Source organism: Mastigoproctus giganteus, chromosome 13, assembly GCF_048544385.1.
Source record: "Mastigoproctus giganteus isolate SK-2022 chromosome 13, ASM4854438v1, whole genome shotgun sequence".
Lineage (NCBI taxonomy): Eukaryota > Metazoa > Arthropoda > Arachnida > Uropygi > Thelyphonidae > Mastigoproctus > Mastigoproctus giganteus.
The window spans coordinates 48,231,941-48,259,072 of NC_143587.1; the positions used below are offsets into that span (position 1 = coordinate 48,231,941).

The 27,132-nt window shown below is 36.5% G+C and overlaps 1 protein-coding gene across 1 annotated transcript in view; it reads right to left on the reverse strand.

Annotated features, from left to right (window-relative positions):
• Positions 1 to 27,132, reverse strand: part of Gart (trifunctional purine biosynthetic protein adenosine-3 Gart) — a 106,721-nt gene that overhangs the window by 57,934 nt on the left and 21,655 nt on the right. The window contains exons 5-10 of the mRNA XM_090387599.1: positions 26,126 to 26,237; positions 25,335 to 25,403; positions 11,651 to 11,776; positions 10,649 to 10,736; positions 9,059 to 9,144; positions 4,747 to 4,915 (exon numbers count right to left, since the gene is read on the reverse strand). Coding sequence (XP_090243725.1) covers positions 4,747 to 4,915; positions 9,059 to 9,144; positions 10,649 to 10,736; positions 11,651 to 11,776; positions 25,335 to 25,403; positions 26,126 to 26,237 — 650 coding nt within the window. The remainder of the gene's footprint in view (positions 1 to 4,746; positions 4,916 to 9,058; positions 9,145 to 10,648; positions 10,737 to 11,650; positions 11,777 to 25,334; positions 25,404 to 26,125; positions 26,238 to 27,132) is intronic.

Consider the following 27,132-nt stretch of genomic DNA (forward strand, 5'->3'; position numbering starts at 1 on the left):
CTTAATTTTAGAATAATTTATAATGATGAAAATTCACCCTTATTCATTTTACTTTCTCCTCCTTACATTCACGAATGTATCAATACCTTACTCAATTCTTCCCACATATGACACCCTTTTGCAAATTCATCAGGCATATCATCCATAACTTGACACTTTCAAGAAGCTCAATGTCTATTTTTTTTTTTATTTTTTTTTTTAGGAGCAGTCTCCATATTTGAACACAGTGTTCCAAGTGTAGTCTTACAATTTTTTTTTTTTTTTTTTTTTTTTTTTGTTAGTTGTTGGCGCATCAGCTTCTGTGGCCATAATGCACCTCCCAAGGTTTTTGCACTACTCTGATCCAAGCCCGAGACAGGATTCGAACCCACGACCTTTGGGTTGCCAGGCAGGCACTTTACCCACTCGGCTAGCCCAGTTGGCAAGGTCTTACAATTGCCTTATGCAGTGGTATTATGACTGTCCTATCTCTGTAAAGAAATGCTCGATCCTGTTGACACTGCATGGATAACTTCATGTCTGACTGTATTGTAACTTTTAAATCCCTTTCTTCCCCTACTGGTTTTAACTCACTCCCACCAGGTGTATAAGTTATTTTGGGACTCTGTGTAAGATCCCCAAGTGTAAGATCTTGCAATCTGCTGGACTAAAAGATAGCTGCCACTTTTCCAATCATTCCTGAAGTCTATCTAAGTTGTCCTGAAGAAGCTCTGCTTGGCAATGATCATTGATGTAATTTAAGAAAATAAAAAACAACGGTGGTCCTAGTACTCATCCTTAAGGAACTCCACTTCTCATTAACCTAATCTGAAGGGTAACCATTAACCACAACCTGGTGCCTCCTCAGTTCCATCTATGGATTCTCCCTGTGAATCCAACATGTTCCAGCTTATACAATAACCTCTCATGCAGGATTGAATCAAATTCTTTGCTGAAATCCAAGTAAACAACATTGAAATTATTACCTGCAACCAGCTAATTAGTGACTCTGTCAAAACAGCTAACCAAGTTAGTTAAACATGATTTTCCCTTTACAAAACCATGCTGTGTTTTCTTCATAATTTTATTTCTATCTAAATGATCTTGTATTGCACTCTTGTTCATTACCACCATGATATTCCCTGTTACTAAAGTCAGACTGACTGGTCAGTGGCTATCCACTTCACTCCTAGAACAACCTTTATGTATTGATGGTATACTGGCACTTCTCCAATCCAAAGGAATCTCTTTTGAGTTCAGTGATACCCTCATTATTAACCTTAATGGTTCACAATGCACTCTCCTGCCAACTCTCAAAATTTCTGGGTACATACTATCAACTCCAGAAACTTTACATACTTTTAGGCTTGAAAAGGTTTCTATATTGCTAATTTCATGCTTTCAGCTTCACTTGCACATTTTTTCCCTCATCAATTCAATACCTATTCAGTATAATAGACTTTTAATGCAGATGCTGAACTATGGATAGCATTATGTTATTGAATTAATCTTACTGGCTGAAGGAACATGACAAAGAATAGTATCCCAATTAGTCATATCTGGCTTCATTAGGACAGTGCAAAAATTAGTTATCTGGAGATTATTTTGTAATTATTTTCTCATTCACCACCAATATAGAAACTTTATCCATTTTTAACCAGTAAGTCAAAAAATAAACAAATATTTTAAGGTTGTTCTTTGTGAGAACATTATATTTTTTATCTTATGTAGCTCTGTTCACATGCATGATTATTGTAAGCTGGGCATTTGTAACTTGGGAAATAACCCAGTATTAATATCTGTTATACTTTTTTCAATTATTGCTTTGGTATGCTAATAATAGGCAATATATGATTTATAATTAATTTAATGTATAGATAAAGGTTCATTAAGGTAATAAGTTAAAGATAAGTTTTTTTTTAAAGGTAATAATAGGTAATTGTTAAAGGTAATAAGTTTTTTAAAGGTAATAATAGGTGATAGTTAAAGGTAATAAGTTTAAAAGATTTTAATTTTCATAGAGTTTAATTTTCAATGAACAATCCGGTGTTATAATATGAAGTGAATTAATATCAGTTGCTTTGGGAAGTTGGAATTTCCACTTTGTCACATAATTCGAGTTTATGGCGTAATGGCTATTCCAGAAGACTATTTTCTTTTGTATGCCATCCCTCATCCCCCTCCCAGCTGGCCATTAACTTTTGACAGTGATGACCAGATCTTGAACAAAAATCTTGAATCAATTAATAATCCATCTATGTATTTTAATTCTCCCAAGCATATTAGTTGATACAACATCATTTTGGCATAAACCTTCAAAAATATTTCTTTTTGGTATAAAAAGTTTAGCAGCATCTATAATTACTTTCCTGAACACTTCTCATTTAATATGTGTAATAGTTTGACCCACTGAAAATAAATTAAATTACTACACAAGGGCATTAATTTAAGCACAATTCAAAAATCCACATCTGATATGGACACTAAAACATATTTGGCACGTTAAATTTTTAAACATGCTTCATTCAGTAGCACACATCACATCTCATTCGCCTCAGAGAAACTGGTTTGGAGCAGCATTTTACACATTTCTGTTCTGGTTATTTATGAAAGGTACGTTCAAGATCAATGAGGCATATAACAGGCAATTGGTCTAACAAACTAAAATAGATGCTGCTGTACCAATCACACTGATTTTAATGCATGCAGCCATCCTTTATCAAAGCACTGTTCTCTAGTGACAACTATCACTGATATCCGTTGGCAGAAGACTCCTGCAGAAATGCAGATATATTTAGCTGAATTGTTGACAGAACAAAGCATTTTGTTGACATAACTGTATCCAACACAAAAATGATATAGTTTCTATATTCTATATAATTTAGCTTCATGTTGACTGTAAACAAGCATTCTGGTAATAATTTTTATTGACAATTAATGTAATACTGTAAACATTATACGTGACTGCATTTAACAGTTTTTTTATTCATATATCATACAAGTTTTTAAGTATCATCAATTTATCCACCTATCAGTTAATGGCATTCTCATTAGTACTGTCAACACTGCTTCTATTCCTCAGTTGATAAGTTTTAACCATCAAGTATTTAAATAAATAAACTGTTATATTCTGGAGGGTAAAAACATTTTATTTATACTTGGACAGGACATTGAATAACTTTTGTTGTGCTCAAAGGAATCTTTCTGATTGAGCCAAGACATCAAATAACTTTTGTTATTTTTGATGTCCTGGCTCGATCAGAAATATTCTTTTGAGCAGGACAAGAAAATGTGTAGATTGGTCTTTGGACAGGGTGCAGGGTCTCTTGACCATCATGTACTGCTATCGCTGCAAATGCCTTTGGCCATGGAGCTCAACATTGTCGTGATGACACATTTTGTGGACACTGTACAGCCAGAGATCACTCTTTCTGAGAGTGTCCTAAAATCAATGATCCTCCCAGTTGTGTGAGGTTCTGGAGGGGGAAGGTTCCCTTGGGGCATGCCGCTGTAGACAGGAAATGTTCAGAGTACAAGCAACAGTTAGATGTGGTTTAGTGAAGAATAGATTATGGGTAATTAACTCATAATGTGGCACTCTGGGGTTGAGTGGACTCAGTGGTTCCACCTGGAAGTGATTTGGAAGCCAACTGGCTATATTGGTGGCTTAGTTATGTTCCGGAATATGTCGCTGGTGACTCGGTTGACATTCTTGAGGCTGTGTTGTTGTGGGGATAGGGGTTCCAGCCCCTGTGTGTTGGACCATTTAATTTTTGTTTTGTTAATAACGTAATAGTCCATTACTATAGCCATCGTTAAGTGTGATGATCAACAAGCACTGTGTTGCTTGTTTGGTTTGAGGACTTAAGTTAGTGTGAGTGTCCGTTATTTTATTGTTTTATTGTTTTCCTTTATAGCTGTGATTGTCCACTAGAATAGGCTTGACTGATTGTGGGCATTGGATAGTAGTGACCAATTCCTCATGGTGGTGATGGTAACTTGCAGTGTGGGGGTGTGATGTCCCTGCCAAGAAACCAAAGGTAGCTCACTAGTTAAATCTCTCTTTTATTTTATTTGTTAAGTTGATCAAAAGTAATGGTCTGTTATTTGTTTGATTATATATAATCAACTGATGTTAATGGTTAAGAAATGAATAGCAGATGAGCTCTAGAGACATATGTGCAAGAGCATTGGGGGGGGGGGGCATCTAGCTTACTGGTTAACCAAAACGACAAAATAAATTTTAAGGGTAAAAGAGTTTTCAACCACAGCTTTTTACAAGCATTTTGCCATATTTTGTGGCATTGTGGCATCATGTAGATTTGAATGCATATCACACATAACTCCATACCTGTAAGTTGATTACTAAACTTAATCTTATCAAAAGTGTTCACAAAGCTCTGCCAAGATTATCACCTGGAATGTACCCTTTGTTAAAGGGAAATCATCAGGATAGATCACATAAATAAAACTATTGCTCCAGCTGCAGATTTAACAGGTGTTTTGGCTTCCACTATTAAAAGAATAAAAGCTGAAATACAGCAAAAAGGATCACCTTCAACATGTAGGAATAAGCAGCCATTGTGATAGGCCATGTCCACCCTGTTGCTGAGAATCAATGAATTCACACTAATATCTCTATAGTAACTTTCCACATCCTGAAAGCTGCAGCATGGATAAGAACTGTGGATTCTTTGAGTTCAGGTTAAGTTTTCTGCAAGTATAGTTATTTACTTTAAAAAGGGCATTAAAATGAGAAAAGCAAACCTGAAATCTTCTTTCCTTTTGGATAACTTCCTGGATAACCACCACTAACTACAACTACTCCTAAAGAAAACACCTTCTCTTTCCAAAGAGGTACTTTTTCTTCCAAATTACCATCTACACATGCTAACATAATTTCATATAGATCAGATGAGAGTAATGGCAAAATTGCCTGTTGGAATAAATAAATAATTAAATAAATACTTATCTATTAATTTAATAATAAAAATAATTAAATAATGATTAATTAATTAATAATAATGATAATATTAATAGTAATAATAATTGATTAATTAATTAATGTAAGCAAAGAGAAATGTTTTTCTTTACTAATTTCTTTAATCAAGTATAACAAATAAAAGTATTCCAAAATGAATGTCTTTGTAAGTATTTCTGCACTAAATTGCACATGGAAAACATTCCAGAATTTATTGGTTGTGATCTTTTTTATACTCCTGAATGACTGCTAGGTCAGAAGAGTTTACAATAAATCATGAATACAATTGTTATTGTATTCAAAATTTATGTGATTTTTTTAGCAATTGCTTTAAGCTATAAAAGAACAACTATATTAAAATTAACAAAACTTTTATTTAACTTATTATATAATTCATCTCTTTAACCATTAAGTAGTTTGTTGGTGAGGAAAGATGAAATTAAAATTTAAATTAAGGTTTTAAGTTTCAATAAAATAAAATATGACAATGATTCCCAAAAAATGCACACTTCCTTTCGGGATGTAAACAGTTTACAAAAATTCAGTGTTGCAGGAAGAAGAACCTTTCTGTTGTGTAAAACCATGGAAAGCTGATCAGAAACACCAAGATAGTGGGGGACACAGCTGACTAAAAAAATTTGTGTTATGGTAAGGAGGACCTCACTGTTGCACAATGTTGTGAACTTATAGCCCAAGCTTATCCACAGACTTGGGCTGCAGGCTCGTAACATTTCTGAGTGACTTACCAAGGTTTTAACAGAGTTACCATATTAGATGCATACAACCCTCTAACAGCTAGTTGCAGTTTCCTATTACTAATATCAAGACACCCTTTGCAGAGTGTTTTTTTGTTGTGCCCAGATTGTAGGATATATTTCACTGGTAAGACAAAATGGAGACTGGAGGATCATATCAGGGAGCATAGGAGGGAGGCTACTGGCACTGCCAATTTCACTTATTCTGCTCTTGCTGAGCATTACTGGCATGAGCAGCATGACAAGCTGAAGCTCCATAATAATGCTGAGGTGACTGAAATTCCCTCAATTTTTTTCTGGACTCATAACTTGAGACACTCCATATTTTTACTGTAGGTCCTAATATTAACTGCAATAAATCTCGTCATGGAGTTTTCAGTTCTGAAAAGTGATGAGTGCTGTGCAATTATACTTTGCTTTTAATGCATGTCATCATCACCCATCACTAAATCCTGACTAACATTTCTTCCTCCTCTGCTCTGCCTTCCTCCACCCTTTTCCTCTTTTTACCTCACCTTTATTTTATCTTCTCCCCTATCCCCGAACAATGTTTTATCCCAGCATCTTCTGTTATGTTGTTGTTGTTATTTTGGTTTTTAGGAGCATTAGCAACTAAGGCCATATTGCTCCGGGATATGCGGTGGTCATTCCCTGACCTTTCCGCGTCCTTCGTATTTGGTGGTGACGGGCTCGAACCCCGGTCTAATCAAGAAGCGTGTGCTACGCACTGCTGCTCCTTCCCACCTGGCTACGGAGGCGCCCCAGCATCTTCTGTTACATGATGGCTATACTATTAAACATATGTGTACTGCCCACTATTACAGTTATTTCTGTATACTTTATTGATGCTATAGACAGGTTATAACTGGAGAAAAATAAAATGTTTTGGATTATCTATTTCTTGACTATCTGTGCTTCTTCTCCCCGACATCGGTTCAGATAGTTGAAAGTTTATTGTAGTTGTAAGTTTCAAGATGCATGTTATGGTATAAACTGTTAAAAATGTCTTTTTTATAAAAGAAATATTTTATAAAAGAAAACGTGGCCTCGACAATGCCCCTGCATACATAATACTCAAAACTTCCTCCAGTCACTAACTAGCAGGTAGAGGCAGCAAAATTATACACTAGCATATAGGTTAGTGCAAAAGCATCATTTTAACAGCCATCTACCAAAGTAGTTAAATTAATTAATTAAACTGGCATCATTTTGGTTATATCTCATATTGTGAATACCTTCACAACGAGTTGACATGGTATTGTACTACCTCAAATAAGTAAAACTTCACCAGTGGAGAAGACTACTGTTACTTATTCTCAGTGGATACCACCACCCAGACGGCATCTTTTCAAAGCTTGTTGGCTTCTCCTTGATGGGTGGGCAGGTACCCTAGTGTTGCAATAGTGACAACCCAGTTATGAAGTATAACTTCACAATATGAGAGATGCCTGATGGTGTGCAATGATATAGACTATAAAATATTGAAGGGCAAAGGCCTCTTACTACGAGGTAGAATGACTATCATATAGGTTAGTGCAAAAGCATCATTTTAACACCAGGTACCTGCCCACCCACTGAGGAAAAGACAACAAACTTTGAAACGGTGCTGTCTGGGTGGTGGTATCCACTGAGAATAAGTAACAGTAGTCTTCTCCACTGGTGAAGTGTTACTTATTCAAGTGTTACTTATTCAACATTGCCATGGTGTTGCTTATTCAAGGTAGTAACCTTGAATAAGCAACACCATGGCAACTAATTGTGAAGGTATTCACAATATGAGATATTAGAAGATGAAATGCACAAGGCATAATTTCTTATGGGTTTAGGTAATTAATTGTATAATATCGGTGTAGATACACCATAGTTTACCCATAAATTTGTAGTGCAAAAGGCATAGTTTTAATTGTATCTTATATTGTGGTTGCCTTCACAACGAGATAGCTGGTATTGCATTACTTCAAATAAATAACGCTTCTCTAGTAGAAAGACTGCTGTTATTTATTTTCAGAGGATACCACCACCCAGACGATCATTTCAAAGCTATTTGGCTTTATCATCAGTCAGTGGGCAGGTACCCTGGTAATGCAACATGCCATCACAGTTGCGAAGTTATTTCCACAATATGAGAGATGCCAAATGGTGTATAAATAGTAATGTATTAGAATATGAAATGCACAAGGCATAATTTCTTATGGGTTTAGGTAATTAACTATATAATAACGGTGTAGATAAACCATAGTTTACCCATAAATTTGAACTACGTATGTAGTGTAAAAGGCCTAAAGCCATAAGAAATTATGCCTTGTGCATTTCATCTTCTAATACATTACTATTTATACACCATTTGGCATCTCTATTGTGGAAATAACTTCGCAACTGTGATGGCATGTTGCATTACCAGGGTACCTACCGACTCACTGATGATGAAGCCAAATAGCTTCGAAATGATCGTCTGGGTGGTGGTAACAATTGTCCGAAAATAAATAACAGCAGTCTTCTCTACTAGAGAAGCGTTATTTATTTGAAGTAGTGCAATACCAGCTATCCTGTTGTGAAGGCAACCGCAATATGAGATACAATTAAAATGATGCCTTTTACACTACATACATAGTTCAAATTTATGGGTAAACTATGGTGTATCTACACTGATATTATATAGACAATATGAGATATAACCAAAATGTTGCCAATTTAATTAATTTAACTACTTTGGTAGATGGCTGTTAAAATGATGCTTTTGCACTAACCTATATGTTAGTCATTCTACCTCATAGCATGAGGCCTTTGCCCTTAAATATTTTATATATTATCCACATCAGCTAGTGTATAATAAGATAAGATCGGCTTAAAAAAATATTTATTTTTAATCAGAAAAAAATTCACTTTCAATTTTCATTTTCTGATTAAAAATGGATTAGAGTATTATTTTTTAATTGATCTTAAGCCAATTTATTTTTGTCCCAGAAAGATCGATATAAAAGCAAATTGTCATAAAGTGGCCTGTTTCAAAGCAATTCTCATTTCATTGTATTGCTCTTATATAATAATAATATTCTTTAATAACTGTAAGAGGTATAATTACAGAGCTCCTGTAATAGAAACCAGAGAAATAATTACAAAACCAAAAAAGCATTAAACTGGGCAATTTGACAAAGGTTGAAAAAAAAAATAAATAGATAAATCACTCATTCAAAATTGCAGGAAGTTGGATTTCTAATACAATTCAAGCTATAACCATCCAGGCTGTACCTTATATTACATACTGTGATTTCATTATATATATCAGCAGGTAAAAATTCTACTTCTAAAACGAGAATTTGAAAATGCATACAAAAATACATACCTGTGTTTCAGGATCACCAAATCTGCAATTAAATTCTAGTACTTTAGGCCCATCTGCTGTTAACATAATACCAGCATACAGAACACCTATCAAAATATGCAACAATGTTGTTAATGCAGTGCTCTCGCTCTCTCTCTCTCTCTCTCTTTCAGAATGAACTGTCAGAATGCACAAAATAATTTTCACTCATTCTTTATGTATTATGTACTGATGTCTAAAAACTGTATTTTTTGTTTCAGAGGAGTCCCAGTGAAGATGGGGGAGAATTAAGAAACAAGTTGAAAATGTACCCAGGAAAATTTCCGTTAACACTCCAAATGTCAAATGTCTCAGACATTAGTAATGTCTGAGACATTTTACTAAATTATTAGTAAAATTTTATTAAATTTTACTAAATTATTAGTAAAATTTTTGCATGATGGGTAGTTTAAACTTATAACTTATGTAAGTTTAAGCTTAAATATGATAAGAAACTTAAATTACTCTGCAATTAATTGATGGACAAATACAAAATACTTAGTAGGACTACAGGGCAGTGCACCAAAGCACATAAAGTAAGTTCATTACAATTAAATTGCATTTTGTGCATACTTCCAACAACAAAAGTTTCAAAGAAACCATAATACAATTGCCTAATTTACTTATACACAAAATCATTTCATTTTTCCACATGTAATCAATAAGCATTTACCAATGAACAAATATGGTGTTAAAATATCCTACAATCTGATAAATGAGTTAACACAAAAATTTATTCATTATTCTTAATTTATACTTATTTTTATGTCTAAACTGAACACTAAACCTTAAATAAAGAACTGTATGGATGAAGTTTTGAGGATGACAGAAAATGAATAGAGGCTACTGACAGTGCTGGCACGAGAGAGAGAGATCGAGAAACAGAGTGAGACTCTGTTTATACAAAATTTGAAAAAGCTCAGTTTTGAATTTAGACATAAAAATGAGTATAAATTATGTAGAATGTATAAATTTTTATATATTGACACATTTATCCAATTGTTGGGTGTTTTAGCACCATATTTGTGCATTGGTAAATGCTTATTGCATGTTATAATCCAATAATTACTTCAAATGAGATAATCTATGAATCTGCATATAATCCATGTTGTTCTCATCACAATCCATACTCATATTCAATAACAAAATCATATAACCTCTTCAACTGCTATGAACAGGAATTTGAATCTGCAACTATGAGGAACTCTTTCTACTACTTTTTCCTTCAATGTGTTAAGCCAGGCACTCATGCACTGCCATCTGCCATAGCACACTATAATGTCTGGAGCAGGGATGACAGGACATCAAACAGGCAGCCAAACAGAAAACCATCAGAGTTCAGCAAAAAATTCCTCAGGCAGGAATCTGCTGATCTCTGATGGTTCATTCAGCTTTTTCAGAAAATAAATTTTGTATTAGGAGACCCTACTTTCCAACTGACATGTAGTTCTGGAATATGGGACGATTGCAGCTCCTATTATTTTTATTCTATTGAACAAAAATAGCTTTCATTTAGATACTTCATATTAAAAACAGTCATATGTGCAAAAATATTTATATATAACTATTTACCAATGTAAGGTCTTCCTTCTGCTTTCAATCCATCAACAGTTTTTTGAAGAATATTCTGAGAAATTTCTTTCAACGATGAAGATGATATCTATTAATAAAAGAAAAAAAGAAAAGAAATTGGGCATATATGCATACACACATGCACGCACACACACACACGAGGAAAAGGTGTCACAGAGTGACACCTTTTCCTCATATTTAGTATATTTAAGTATATTTAATTGCGAGGATGGAAGTAGAGAGAGAAATAGGTATGTAATTACACCTTCAAGCATAAAGCAGCTTTACAAGAATGCAATATACGTAGTAAAAAATAATTAAGAGAAGATGGCATATAAGAAAGTGGGCGTTCAATGTACAAGATGCCAAACCTAGAGGAAGCAACGTGAGGAAAGTAAGAAATGAAGAAAGTTTAAAGTAAAAATCTAAGCATATTATAGTGTAAAAAAAGGGTTGACTGTGTTTTTAGATAATGTACATGGATGCAGGTATGCACATGGGCTATTGTTAATTGTTGTGCTAATATCAGCTGCAATAAAGCAGTTACAACAATACCTCACACAGTGCAGCTTCAATCAGTACGGGACTCACTATAGTGCAGTTTATAATCTGCATCTGAATTGATTATCGATTAATTTTGTTCTTAGTGTACCTCATTACTATTTGTATTTATTATTTTTCTAACTAATTATAACATGCATAATTATGTGGAGTATAAACATGCATAATTATACATAAATCATGCATAATTATTTCTAATATAAAAAAATTCCTTATAATAACCACGTATCATTATTTTTTCCATTGAAACTATTCCCTGTTTAGTGGTGATTCAGTCAGTGTGGTAGTTTTTTTCCAACGCATTAACCGCACTGTGCGAGGTATTCCTGTGTAATGAAGTTTGGATCTCCTCAAGTCCTTTTGGGCAATAGTGGAGTATAAACAAAATTTTAATATATACAAAAATATCAATTCTAGAATAACAAAATTAATTGAACAAACCTGAGGACAAGGACAATATGCTCCCATTCCTCCAGTATTTGGACCTTTGTCATCATCCAATAGTCTCTTGTGATCTTGTGCTGCTGGCATGACAGTTATTTTTTTACCATCAGTGAAACAAAGAACCTAAATTACAAAAATATTAGATTTTTAAGAATAGTTTTGAAAAAAATGCAACATGTTTTTAAAATATTTTCTTAAAGGACATACTGCATGTGAAATATCTTGCTAATGGCACTATGAACACTTTCTACAATTTAATGTGTAAATACACAAGCAACAATATAGCTTATACATTAACTAAACTCCAGTTACAGTAATCCTTCTTATAGCACTCTCCCATGTTTAATGTTCTTTTCTTCTGGATTCCAAGGCCAATCCTATGAAGTGCCATGCATTTTTTAACATCTGTGGCACTGCTGTTTAAAATTCTTTTCCCAATTATACCACTTTTTTAAGGTCCCAAGGCGGAATAAACTTGGAATAAATCCTTTCTCTTAATTTTTGGTTCTGGGAAAAGAATGATAGACCAAATTCTAAATTCTAGGAATTGTTTATGGTGCAGTTTATTTACTTCACAGAAACTGGGTGCAGTTTGTTAACCTCAGAGAAATCATTGCTGGTGCAGATGATATTTGTTAATAATCAATTCAATGTGTGTGTGTGTGTGTGTGTGTGTGTGTGTGTGTGTGTGTGTGTGTGTGTGTGTGTGTGTGTGTGTGTGTGTGTGTGTGTGTGTGTGTTCAGCGCGCACACACACACATTGAATTGATTATTAACAAATATCATCCGCACCATCAACACACACACACAACAAATTTCTTCAATGACAGCATTATTGTTATGTTGATTCTACATTTATCATGTTTATAACGATCAAGATATGTTTAGCTTAATTTAATAAAATGTCTTTAAAAATTTTCATTCTTTTTAATAGTATACAAAAGACACTATAAAAATAAATATTTTGGTATATAACATTGATATTTTTCACACAAGATCAATTATCTTGTATGAAAAATACTCCCTAAAAAAGCACTTACGATGTTCTTTAGGGCTCAACTTTCCCGCACCTTACAAAGTACTACAATGGAAGTTCACTATACAGGCAGTCCTTGCTTTGCATGGTGGTGCGAGACCTTAAAAATAACTGTGCAAAGCAATCTTAATAATCAATGGGAAAAAATTCGATTGTTCCATGACCTTTAAAATTTTTTTCAAAACATTAAAATATATGACAAATATTTTAAATGTATGAAAAAATGAAAAGGATATGAAAAAAAGGAGTAAAACTAATATTTATTTATTTAGCACACTGTAATTTAAAACATTAGAAAAATTCAGAAATTAAAGTGTTTTATTTCTTTGTAAAAAACTTATCAAGAGTAGTTTGAGCAGTGCTTACCTTCTTCTTCTCATTGTATAACTTATGATATGGAGTGAGCATCTTTTCTATTCCTTGGCAAATTGTCATACTCCTTTCTAAGTTTGGGTCAGCTTCCAACATTTTATCCTTTGCACTTTCAATGTCATGAAATATCTCTGAGAGTTCCTTTAATGTGAATTTTTTTGCCGACGTCACTTCCTCTGGGATACCTTCAACCTTTTCATCACAACCACTTTCCTCATTTATGTCAATAAGTTCACCTTCACTAAGTTCCTCTGGACGCACTAGTCTCTCGAACGGCGGCAGTGTCAACATTCCCACAGTCAGTTATTTCTTCTATAATTTCATTTACGTTCGATTCGAATCCTACAAAGTTATTTGCACAGTGCAGTAAAAGTTTCTGCCACACTGCACGCATATTACTTGCTGTTACTTCCTGCCATGATGCTTGAATGTTTTCAATCACATGATTTATGTCATATTTCTTCCAAAACTCAGCTAAAGAAATTGCATGACCTCCAGTTGTAGCATCAATAGCCTGTATGAAAGTCCATCTAAGATAATATGCTTTAAAAGTTGAAATATCTCCTTCTTAGTCCATTGGCTGGATTAATGAAGTTGTGTTTGTTGGTAAAAAGCATATTTTTGCATTTTCATTCAAGTCCCCAGGAGAACCAGGGTGACTTGGAGCATTATCCAACAGTAGCAGTGCTTTAAAAGTTAAATTATTTTGCCTACAGTATCTCTCTACCACTGGACAAAAATACAATTGAAACCAATCTTGAAACAATGTTATTGTAACCCATGTTTTATTTGCACACCAATGACTGGTAGAGATGTTTTGTTATGATTTTTTAATGCTCTGGGATTCTCAGGCCAATAGATAACCATAGGTTTTAATTGAAAGCCATCCTCTGCACTGCCTACTAATAAAAGAGTTAATCTATCTTTAATTCCTTTATGGCGACTTGGTGATCCTACGTCTTTCGATGCATAAGTTCTTGATGGGGTTGCCTTCCAAAAAAGACCTGTCTCACCAACATTAAACATTTTACGATCATGATAACCACCTGCCTTAACTAATTCTTGGAATCTAGGTTCAAATTTCACAGCAGCATCCTTATCTGTGTTAGCAGCTTCACCAAATAGCTCAAAATTAATCAGTTTGTGCCGAATTCTGAAATGATGAAACCAGCCTTTACTGGCATAGTGTGCAACCAGCCTTTACTGGCATAGTATGCACTATGCACACTATGCCAGTAAAGGTGCCTCCGGTGGTTTCCCACATCTGCATCATATAAACTCTGTGGAGACAAACAGTACCACTATGAAAGCCAGAAAAATTTTTTATGTTGTAAATGAAGTATTGTGCTGGGTTGTGTTGGGTGTCCTGGCTTTTGGCCATAGGGCCCCTGGTGGGACCCCACGTTGCCCGCACCACTAGGAGGTAGCCAGGCTGCCCATAATTCTCTGGCTAGTCTCCTCCAGGTCTCCTGAGCTTCCTGGAAAGAAACCAAGTAAAAAAAAAAAAAAAAAAATACAGGATACAGGGAGTACAGGATGTACTAGAGAGGGTAAAGGAAAGGAAGTATAGACAGTGCAACAGAGGATGAAAGGGAAGGCATCCTCTGCAGGTTGGGTGGGAGTTCTCCCACCTAAGCGGAACGTGGAAGAAGAGGGCTCTAGAGAGGGTGGGAAGACAGTCATGTGTCAAGAGAGACACGAGTGAAACAATTCAAGCGACCTGAGTGTCAAGTTAGTAGCTAGAAGTGGCCACAATCGAGGTGAAGATGTTCATAGTCGAATCTGGACGAATCTGAGGTGGATATGTTCAGTATATGAGAAAAGGGCGTTGATCAACGTGCATTAGTTCCAGGACATTGCACCAGTGATCTTCTTCTGGTGAAGAGATTATGGGCGAAGGCAGAGAAAGCATGGTATTGGTCTTCCTTGTTGATCAGAAAACGTTAATTTCCTCGAGGCAAGGCATGTATTTTTGATATGAGCAACATTCGCAGGTCCTTGTAGAGCGGGCAAACATAGAATAGGTGATCCCAGTCTTCGTTTTCACACACAAATACAGCGAGGGTCATCCACGATGTTCATAGAGGCAAGTTTGTGATTTATGGATCCATGGCCTGTAATCAGGAAAGTGGTATATAAACCTGGGCTGTACCATGCTGGAGCTTTAGGGTAGATCTGGGTATTTGAGGTAAGAATTTTTTAGTGATGGAGCCTTTGGGGGTGGTATTCCATCTGTTTCGTCAGGCATTAAGAAGGTAGACTGCAAGGCACTTTTTTCTTCTTTGATGGTGTTTGCTGGGTTTGTAGTGAAATCCAGGATGGTGGTAGGGAGACCCTTTGCGAGTTATCTGCAGGTCCAGAGGGAGAACTCCTGCCAATACTTGGAGCGCTGGGTTGCTTACTGTGCAGCAGGCACGGGTGATAGTGAGAAGGATATTACTCTGAATGGAGGTGAGCTTCCTTTGGTTATGAACAATGAGTGCATGTTGATACCGCACACCTGCAAAGTAAGTTATAGTGGGAATAAATACAGCTTTGTATAGCATTTGCAGCGAGCAGCGATTTAGGCCCCAGCCAGACCTGCTGATCCTCACTCTTGTTGCGGTGTAGTTCCTGACTTTGCAATGAAGGTAGTCTAGATGCAGGTAAAACGTGAGCTTGGGGTCGAGAATTACCCCAAGGTACTCCACCTCAATTGCCAGTTTGATGGTTCTACCAGCGATTTTAATTTGCGGTAGCCTGCTTATTTGAAGGGTTCTTCTGAGTAGAATTGAAATAGTTTTCTCAGAGGATATAAGGAGTTTATGGAGGCTGACCCATTCTTGTAGTTTTGTAAGGGCTCTGTTGGCTGTTGTTTCCAGGGAAGCTCTGGAGTTTCCAGTGATTGTCAGTATCAAGTCGTCTGCAAAGGCTTGGGTGGAAACATCCCCCAGGTCTAGGTTCAGGAACTCATCCATGACCACATTCCATAGGAAAGGGCCAAGGACAGAGTCCTGGGGGCAGCCTCTGTAGACATTTCTGGAGACTTGTCGATAGGCATTTCTGACTGTAACACTTCTGTTGTGCAAACAGTCCTGTATGCAACTGTAAAGATTTGCTGGAACACTAGCTTCTCTGAGTCTTCGTAGTATACTTGGCCACCAGAGCAAGTCAAAGGCCCCGGCGAAATCCACTGATATTACTAAGAAGTATTTGGTGGCTGAATTTTTGACAGAATCCATGAGCTGTCGAAGAGCATCTTCTGCTGAACGGCCTGACCGAAAGCCGAACTGGTTTGGAGACTGGAGATTGGCATTTTTATAGTATTTTTCCAATCTGAATAAGAGAAGACGTTCAAATATTTTACTTAAAATGGGAAGCAGTGCTATGAGTCTGTATGACCTTGGCTGCTATGGTGGCTTACTTCTGCTTCGATGAAGCCTAACCCTGGGCTTTTTTTGTTTTTTGTTTTGCCAATGGCAAATTTTAATTCATCTAAGTTGAAAGGCTGTTCTATAGAAGTGGTGCTGTAGGATGCGTTTTCAGCACAGATTTCTTGTTGCTGGCTGGATTGAGGATCTGTGTTTAGTGGGAACAGGGTGTCCAAGATGTTATTTACTGACTCTTCCCATGTGAGGGTTATGGTGCCCTGCGGGGTGACTGTAGAGGAAATGACCTCACTCCTTGGGAGCTTGTTCATAACAATGCAATACACAACTCCCCAGGGGGTGCTGTTTCCAGTCGTGGAGACCAGGTGCTCCCAAGACTGTTTCTTCTTGGCTCTAATTAAACTAGTGTAGTCATTTCTTAGCCTACGATAGTTATTGCGTAGGGCATCAACTTCATGAGGGGACCAGGTACAGCGAGCACGTTGAAATGCTTTCCGTGCTGTATGAACCTGATGGCGGAGATGATCCAGTTGGTTGCACCACCATGGGACAGCACTCGGGAAAGGGTGTTTCTTCTTGATTGTTTTGTCACAGACATTGGTTATTGGTTATGATTGATGTTATTTTCCTCTGATGCTGGTTGTGGTTGAGGTTGGTAAGATTGATGTCTCCAGGAATTTTAAGGGAAGCTTGGACCATTAAATTAAAGAAGTTCCAGTCTGCTCTGTTAATTGCATAACGGATGATATTGTTTCTAGGCGGGAGTGCTGGCTCTATTGAGCATTGAAGGTTAAAAGTAATCACCCTATGGTCGGAAGTTATCCAAGCCTCGCGGACTTTCCAGTCAGTGATCTTAGTGGCAATGGATCTTGTGGCTGCTGAGATGTGGGTATCTTGTTAAGGATTACAAGAGAGGATGTAGCAAGAAAGTTATCGAGTTGCCGGCAGTTGTGGTTCCCCGGACGGTCTTCCGAGTTGCTGTGCCACATTGAAGAACAACAGTTGATGTCGACACAGAGAATAATCTTCCCATCTAGGAAAACGGCTTGAACTGCTTGCAGATACCTGATGGCAGGGGCTATGCCCTCGCCTGGACGACAATACAATGAGACAACGTGAAATGATCCCATAGGCCCTATAAGCTGGGCACACACCGCCCATGGGGTACAGAGGGTGTGGATTTTGGTGGCAGTTATGTGCGGGTTCCTAACAAGAATAACCACCCAAGGAGTGTCTTCTTCTGATTGTATAATTTTGTACGTAAGCGGATATCCCCTGACTTTTCTTGCATTTGTATAGGGCTCTTGGATGAACAGGACATCTGTATTGTCTTCGGTAGCCTTTATTCTTATTTGGTCCATGACAGCACACGCTCGCTGAGCATTTAGCTGCATAAATTGCATGATTGTACAGTTATATGTCTTATATGGAGCCATAGTTGATTCTTTGTTGTTGTGTGCTTCTTGCTTTCAGATAAACCAGGCACTTGTTATCCCTTATCGAATGCTTGTAATCCATTTTTGCTAGTTTACAGTTGGCGCAAACCGGTTCTTCAGTTTTGTTAGGGCAGATGTTAAAGTTATGCCCTTTCTGGGCACAGTGCCCGCATGTGGAATACTGTGTATGTAGTATGGCCGAACCTGCAACAGCGAAAGCACTTTGGGATGACTATGTGTTCTTTGAACCTATGGCTGGTCCACTTGAGGTACACCCTGTCGTGCTGCTTAATTACTTGCCAAGCTTGTGCCGAGAGGTCAATGACCCAGTTTACATTCTGGGAAGATTTTCCTTTGGTCTGGTACTTTGGTTGTACTGCATTTTCGATGCTGGTAAATTTGCTTTCACCTTGGAGGTTTCTACAATAGATTTCTTCAGCCACTTGTTCCGGTGTGAGGTTTTTATTGACGCCGAAAACAATAATTTCTGCTTTCTTTTTGGGTGTCTCAGCTGTGAGTCCCATTGTGGAAATTTTTGGGTTGTCCAGTATTGTCTGGGCTTCGTGTCGCGTTGCAGTCTCAATTATTACTCCAATGTTCCTGGTTTTTCTTATTGATTTGATACCGGTGTTCTTTAAGTTGCTTGCTAATTTTTGTACAACGGCAGTCTTGACAGCTTCACTCGATTCCATGGGGCTGTCTTCTGTTGGTTTTAATTAAACCAGATGTTGCTCCTTTAGTAGCGTTTTCTTTATCTTTATCTAGGTGGGCTTGTGTGCTTCAGTATTCTTTTTTGAAGGATTCCTCAGCGCATCTGCATAAGAGCAGGTGAGCAGTAGCAATTCATTCCCACGCTCTTCCTGATAGGTTTCCACTTTGGCTTTGAGCCGCTCATTGTTGACCTGAAGGTCAAAAAGGATGCATTCCATCCGGCTCCATATCTTTATTATATCTCCGCAAGTTGCAGACATAATCTGGTTGGTCGGCTTGGCCATGAGGGCTTCCAAGCCGGATCTAAGGGAAAAAGACTTCGTCAGCTACAGTTTCTGCATACAGATGTTCAGATTCATGATTGTATTGGTAAGTTTGATCGGTATTTGATATGGCTGTCATATCTGTGGAATCGATATTCTCTTTAATGGCATCGTGGGAACTCTATCTGCTTTGGCTGCAGTTTCCCTAGGAGGCAAGGTCAGGCCTATTTTCTTCTTGATCTTCCACAAATTCATTTAGTGCAAAGTCAACCCAGGATCTTGGTAGGGGGACAGTCAATATTCTTTCCTCATTTTCCGGTTTGATATTTGACATGGTGGAGATTGTCAGTTTTGACAGATAGACAGGTACGGATTTACAGGCACTTTGGATAAGCGGGAAGATTTCAGTTTTTCTTTTTACCAACTGCAAGAAGCAAAATGATGTGCACTCTTGTCGTTCTTAAGATTTAGGCAGTGCATTTTGTGTGAGTTAAATTCAGGTCAAGAAATACAGTTTTATTGTTTCCTACTGGGCGAAAAACGTCAGCCTTTGCTTTTGCTGTCTCCTGAGGATTGGAAACAAAAGGCTAGGGATAGCAGGGAGGAAATCACTTTATAGTAGAAGGAGAACAATAGTCTAGACTCTAGGATACTTGAAAGCCCTTAGGCAGTCAGAGAGACCAACGGTCAGCGATCACCTTGTTGCGACGGCAGGCAGTAGTCGAAGCATTACAATAAGTATATATTATGCATGCGAAAGTTAGAACAAAATTTAAATTAAAATACTTATCTCTGGAGTCTTGTATCCAAAAACATCTTATTAGCTTCTCAGGACTCTGGATCACCACAGAAGAATATTGACAGTTTGGCAGATTCCGATAAATCACTGTTTTAGAGACAAAATGACAGAGGACAAAAATCACTCAGCTAACTAGACTGGCCCTCTAGCGGCCGATCCCCAGTGCGTGTGTGTGGCATGGTGTATCAGCCTTTACTGACAGTAAAAGATTCTTCTTCGGTCTCCGTGTAATTACCGTTTCTTTTTTATGTGGCAACTAACCTCAACGCTTTGGCCTGAATGCTAGCCACACTGATTGGGATTTTTTTTTTTTTACAGTCTTCAATCGAAAGTAGAAGTAAATGCTCCGTTTCAACCATAAGCAGCTTTCTGTTCCTAGTGCAATTTAAACTAAAAGATGTTGAAGTGACTTTACCTTGTTTTTTATATTCATTGGACTTTTTCAATATGGTTCATACCGTAGCTTCATGCAGACTTAGGTCTCGTCCAATCTTCGCTTTGTTGCTGTCGCCATTTTCAAATCGTCTAATCACATCCAATTTCACTTTTCATTTCTTTGCTGCACTTTCATCTTTGTTGGCCATTTCCCTCTTTCGATTATCCATTTTTGTAAAATGTCACATGGGTTTATCACTCACTGAGAGACAAGGAAGCAATACAACTACACACGCTTTGATGTCTGTGCTTGAACTGAACAGATGTGCAGTGACTAATCACCGATGACCAACCAGACTTTGAAAGAAGTGACGTGATTGGTCACTGATCATGATGGCCATCTATTATTTAGTAATTTGTGGACTGAAGAGCTAGCAGCGAAGTTTTTACTTTATGCAATTACTCAGAGTTAATATACCATGGTAACTGAAATTTGAACCATGTTGTTGGGGCACTAGTGTTATTTAACTAAACTGTGGTAACTGAAATTCATGCATATCGGAACTGTGCAAAGCGAGGACTGCCTGTATTTATAAACAGATTTTTATTACATTGAAAAATATGATTACTGATCTGAAAATGTTATGTAAATCTTGTATTTATAATAAATTTCTACCAAAAAATGGGCAACTGCAAACACTTTATATGGCACAATAAATATTTTAATACATAAGCATCATTTTACAAACCCTATGCCTGTCTCCTGTTCACACACACAACCCAGCATAAGGTTTGGACCTCACATAACATTTGAACAAGATGCTTATTTATTAAAATATCTGTTGTGGTGTACAAGCGTTTTCAATCACTCATTTCTTGATAGATACCACTCACAAAGAAAACATCTTATGTAAGGACAAGATTAAAAAAAAAAACCCTTACAGCAATATTTAAAGAAAAATCAGTTTAGATTTTCCTTCAATGTGTCTAATAAAATCTTGTGATAATGGAGACCTCATTTCAGTAATGAAATACATCCAGGTTAGGCAAGTGAAGGCAGATTATGAGAAATCTTTGGCAAATGATGCAAAGAAAAACAGTGAAGACTTCTTTACTTATGTAAATTCTAGAAGGAAGGGGACAAATCAGATTGGTCCATTTGATATCGATTGTTGATGATCCTGCTGGGGTAGCTGACAAAATGAATGATTGTTACGCATCTATATTGACACATGAGTAATTCTCTAGGGAAGTGGAAAACAGAAGCTTATCAAACGTTAGCAGGGAGCTAAATGATTTTGCAATAACTGAGAGCAAAGTGGAGGAGAAATTGTTGAAATTAAACATAAGAAAGGCACTTGGGGTGGATGGGATCTATCCAGTTATATTAAAGGAGGAAGGCAGTAAAGGAAGTAAGCAAACCCTTAGACATAATCATGAGAGCATCCTTGGATTCAGGAGAGGTTCCCCATAAACTGGAGATGTGCAAATGTATCCCCAATTCACAAAAGGGGATCAAAGAGTGACACGAGTAATTACAGACCAGTTAGTTTAACTTCTATTCCGGGGAAAATAATGAAGTCACTGGTTAAAGAAGCAATGCAGGATCATCTAGACATGACTGCCGTTATAGTTCAGACACAGAATGGGTTTGTTAAGGGAAAGTCTTGTCTGACCAATTTGATTGAATGCTATGATGTGGTCACAAAGAACCAGATGCAAAAAATAATTTTGATATCATATAAAGGTAGCCCTCATTTTGCGCTGGTCAAATTTGCGCTGATTCGCAATAATGCCGGTCACTAATCACAAGACCATGAATATTTATTTTTGAAATTTTTTTATAAATTGTCAAACAAAATTTATCGGCATCATACTGTAATATATATCATGCACTGTTCATGTGATCTGTACATGTGATCAAGGACAATCTGAGCCAATCACAGATAATACAACATCAGTTTTGCGACCGATGAACCAGGTGGCAATTATCCCCTGGTTCAACGAGTCTAACATTACAATCAGAGAATATTGGCGTTCATTTGATGTCTTAAAGGGCATCAATACACATTAACACAGCCTGGCAAGAAGTGATTGTCAATTATCCAAATGCAGTGTGGTGTAAACTTCTCCCAGATTTCATGCATGACTTCAGAGGATTCGAGCCACAACAGAATGTTTTAGAAAACATCAGCAGGCTGGTACAAAAGACAGAGTTAGAAGAAGTGACAGTTGAAGATGCAACCGAGCTCTTGAAAAGTCATGCAGAGACTCTTTCAAATGAACACCCTGAAGCTGCAAAACTTAGCCAACAGCAGGAGGAAGAAAAAGACCCTCCTCTAAAAATTATTCAGACCAGTGATCTACAACCGATTCTTGCAAGTGTAGACTCCCTCATTAATAAGCTCTGTGACATTGATCATGACTGGGGGAGGAGTGCCACAGTTAAAAGGGGTGTCATATCAACCCTGACCCATTATTTAGAAATTCTTAAAGAAAGGAGGAAGAAATCCAGGCAATCAACACTTGCTTCTTTCTTCAAAAAAGGCAACCTCCTCAACCAGTGCCTTCAACAGAAGATCCTCAATGAGGATCTTCAAGAACCAACTAAAAATTCAGCATTATGCCACTGTCAAAATGTTTTGTAATTTATTTTTTATTTATTATGTGTAACTGTATTTATGTAGGTTAAAAATAAAACACTTTTTTTAATTGAAAAAGTTTATTTCTGAACTTTAAACACTTCAGTATTGAAAAGGGTAGGTAAAATTTTTGGTGCCCGGAACATTCCCTTCAATTTCCCATTAACTCCATTATATAAAGGGTTCCATTTGTGCCTATCCCCTCATGAACCTAACCCCAGTGTAAATCGAGGGCTACCTGTATTTGCATTTCAGGAAAGCTTTTGATACTGTTGCACATGAAAAACTACTGTACAAATTGGACCATATGGAATTAAGGGCAGGTTACTGCTATGGATAAAGGGATGGTTGAGTGTGAGAAGACAGAAAGTGGTAATCAATGAACACTGCTCTTCGTGGACTAATGTTATTAGTGGAGTCCCCCAGGGTTTGGCATTGGGTCCATTGTTTTTTTCTATATTTATCAATGATACTAACAAAGTTGTATCAGGCTTAATGTTCAAGTATTCAGAAAATATGAAGGTTGGTAGGATTTTTTTTTTTTTTTTTTTTGATTTGGTAGTTGTTGGCGCATCGGCTTCTGTGGCCATATTGCACCTCCCAAGGTTTTTGCAGTACTTTGATCCAAGCCCGAGGCGGGAATCGAACCCGCGACCTTTGGGTTGCCGGGCAGGTACTTTAACCACTCGGCTAGCCCGGTCGGCGGTTGGTAGGATCTAGAAAAGTTTAGCAGATGGGCTGAGAGGTGGCAACTGAAATTTAACATTGACAAATGCAATACTGAGTACTGCATATGGGTAGCAGTAACCCCAGAGTAACATACCAACTGTGCAGTACTACACTCAGGGTAGTTAAAAATACCTGGGTGTAAATGTGCAGTCAGATATGACGTTTTGTGAGCAGTGCAGATAGGCTGCCAGAGCAGCTCATGGGGTCCTGTCAATGATAATGATATACAGGAATTTTGCTAGCAGGGATAAGAAGGTGAAGAAGGTGATTATTCCCTTGTATAAGGCAATGGTCAGGCCATACCTTGAGTACAACATACAGGTCGGGAGGCCTCGTTTTAGAAAGGATGTAGAGCTGTTGGAATGAGTACAGGTGCAGGGCAATGAGATTGGTCAGGGGAACAAAGGGTTGCTCTAACCATGAAAAGTTTAAGTTTATATCGCGATATAATATGGGGAATGCAAGAACAATATCCTAAATGATAATGTGCCACATAAGAGACACTTCTCCTCAATGCTAATCATCGACGGTGAATGCTGTAGTGTCAACAACATGCTGGTTGGACACTGGAGGACTGAAAACAAGTGTGCTGTTTGTTTGTTTGTTTGTTTGTTATTTGGTTTTTAGGAGCATTAGCAACTAAGGCCATATTGCTCCGGGATATGCGGTGATCATTCCCTGACCTTTCCACATTCTCCGTATTTGGTGGTGACAGGCTCGAACCCCGGTCTAATCAAGAAGTGTGTGCTACGCACTACTGCTCCTTTCCACCTGGCTATGGAGGCACATAAAACAAGTGTGCTGGTTGGATGAATCTAAATACATGGTGCAACACACTAATGGACACCTTTGTGTGTTGGACACACCAACACAAGTTCAAGGACCCATTGTCCTTGAACTCGTGTAGCATGTACCCAAGGGGTACCTACCACATGAGTAGTAGACACCCTTTGAACAGGTATAGTAGGTACCCAAGTGGTATGCCTACTATATCATTGTGGGAATGCATAAATATATCATAACTAGAGATAAAAAAACATCCTGAAGAGAAAAAGAATTGACTTTTAATGAAAACAGGAAGTTTTTGCAACTGTATCATTAACTGAATTAAAATCTTTGATGAGGAGGATCATGTGTTCCTGTAGAAATTTCTATAGGATCGTGTAAGCCAAAAAACCCCTATCTTAGCACAATTTTGGATATAATATACAGGAATAATACAGATAAGAAATAATCGTACTCGATATAGAAAATTAACTGATTTAAAGAAAACAGGATGAGACACCTTCAACAGTATATTAACAAAGACAAGCCAAGCCGTTTTCACCATCAAATAACATTTAACTAATGTAGCATTAGTTGAATCAAAATCCAAATGCATCTAATAGAAGGTAACAACATACTTAACATAGAAATAATACAGATAACAAAAAAATAATAATAATAAAAACACTACCCTCTGTATAGAAAAATAATTATACCAGATATTTTTCGACACAGAGTAATCTCTTTTTTTTATCTATTATTCTTGCATTAGCATGCCATTTCACTGTCGAATTAGAGATAAATAAATATGTGTAAAATCAATCCAGATTATCATGTACATTCATAAAGTATTTTTTTCAAAGAAACTAACTTCTTTTCTAGAATACCATTTTTAATTTTGTGTTATCATATCCATCAACTTATACGTTTGAAAGATGTGATTACACAAATTTGAATACTATTTGAAGGAAGTTAAAATATTTTTTTATATTTTTACATTAACATGTCTTTATATACTGTTTCTTGCATTTATATCTTCACTTAATGAAGCTACTTGTCTCTGAAAAGATTTGCTGCCACTAGTTTAAAATATATAAGGAACAGCAATAGAAAGTAAAAAAAAAGTTTGTTCAGTTTGTTTCCAAATTAACAAATGCATTAAAACCAACTTCAAATTTTACTCACAGAAACTTCTTCTCCTTCCAGTAATTCTTCAATAACAATAGTTTCTCCAGCTTTTCCCAAAGTTTTATCCTAAAAAAAATATTTTAAATATTTTATTTTTTATGACATAATTTAATGCTGAGTCCATAAAACATAAAAAAGTCAGGAGAAATAAATGTATAAATGTTACTCTGTATGGAAGATTAAAAAAAGAAAAAAAAAAGAAAAAGAAAAGAGCAGGCTTAAATCAATTATGCAAGTAAACATTGATGGAATAGGATATGTCAGAAAACAGCTAAACAAAGTGGGCATGCAACCACACACATCATGACATATATTAAATGTTAAATTGTATGGAGGATTAAAAAAGAAAGAAAAAAAAAAGAGCCAGTTTAAATAAATTACACGAGTAGGCAATAATGGAAATAGGATATATCAGAAAACAGTTATACAAAGTGGGCGTGCAACCATACACATCATGACATTTTAAATGTTAAATTGTATGGAGGATTAAAAAAGAAAGGAAAAAAAAAAGAGCCGGTTTAAATAAATTACACAAGCAAGCAATAATGGAAATAGAATATATCAGAAAACAGTTATACAAAGTGGGCATGCACCCATATATGTTAGGGTTAAATAGTAATCATTCAAAATGAAAATCAGAAGCTGTGGAAGATAAAAATTCTAACTCTACAATAAGGATGAATATTTACTTACACACACACACACACACGCGCACACTTACTGACAATAATTAACAGCTGAATAATGTGATTTTAAATTCAAAATATTCACACCACATTACAACTGACCTTCATCATCATGTCAATAGCTTCAATTGCCTCTTGTTTGGTATCTGCCACTATAACTCCTTTACCTGCAGCAAGACCACTGGCTTTTATTACAAGGGCTTTGTAGGATGCACTATGAGGGGGAAAAAAAATAGACAAGAGTAAAAATGTGCATTTGTAATGTGTTTGTGTGTATATTATTATTATTATTATATTAGCCATATGGTGCAAGGAAACCCAAGGCTTTTGCTCCACCAGCCAAAAAAAAAAAAAAAATTCTAATTTACCCAGAGGAGAGAGAGAGAACTTGAAGGAAATCACCAAGAAAGAGATGAATGATGATATGCATAAATACACACACACAAATATACAAGAAAGGACAAGGCTTCATTTGTGATGTGTTTTCATATTTGCTAAAAATTTTGGAAATACTTGCACCATTCTGATTTACAATCACATATCCTCATGTTAATCAAATTTATTCGTGCAATCCTGCATTGACTCATAACAGCTCCCTAATAATGAACATCATTCTAATATACTGTAGCATCATATGTTAGGCAGTGTCTCCCTCTGAACTGTTTATTATGTGTTTTTGCTTATTATAGCACTATATACATATGGAAGATAAAGTATGTATATGTATTGAATTATTTACATGACAAATTAGTTTGCAAAGTTTTCTGTTTTCGTATCAGCAAACCAGAAAATTCTGCAAATCGACAAACTGTTCTTCCAAACATCATTGAAAAGTAGCAAGTGAAAATTAATTTACTGTAGCTGTCCACAGGACCCAGTACAAACTAAAAAAACACATATGGAAAAGTTTGTCCTAACTGCTGTTGCATGAGTGGTTAGTTAGTCATTAGGCAAACTTTGTTCAGCATGTGTTTAGCATCTGTAAGTTAATAAGAAGAAAAAGTTAAAGAAATAAATGGTAACATAACATAAATGCCAAGAAAATTTTAATTTGTAATGAGGTAAATGTACATGCAGCTATTGAAACATTATAGGTTGTATATAAGGAC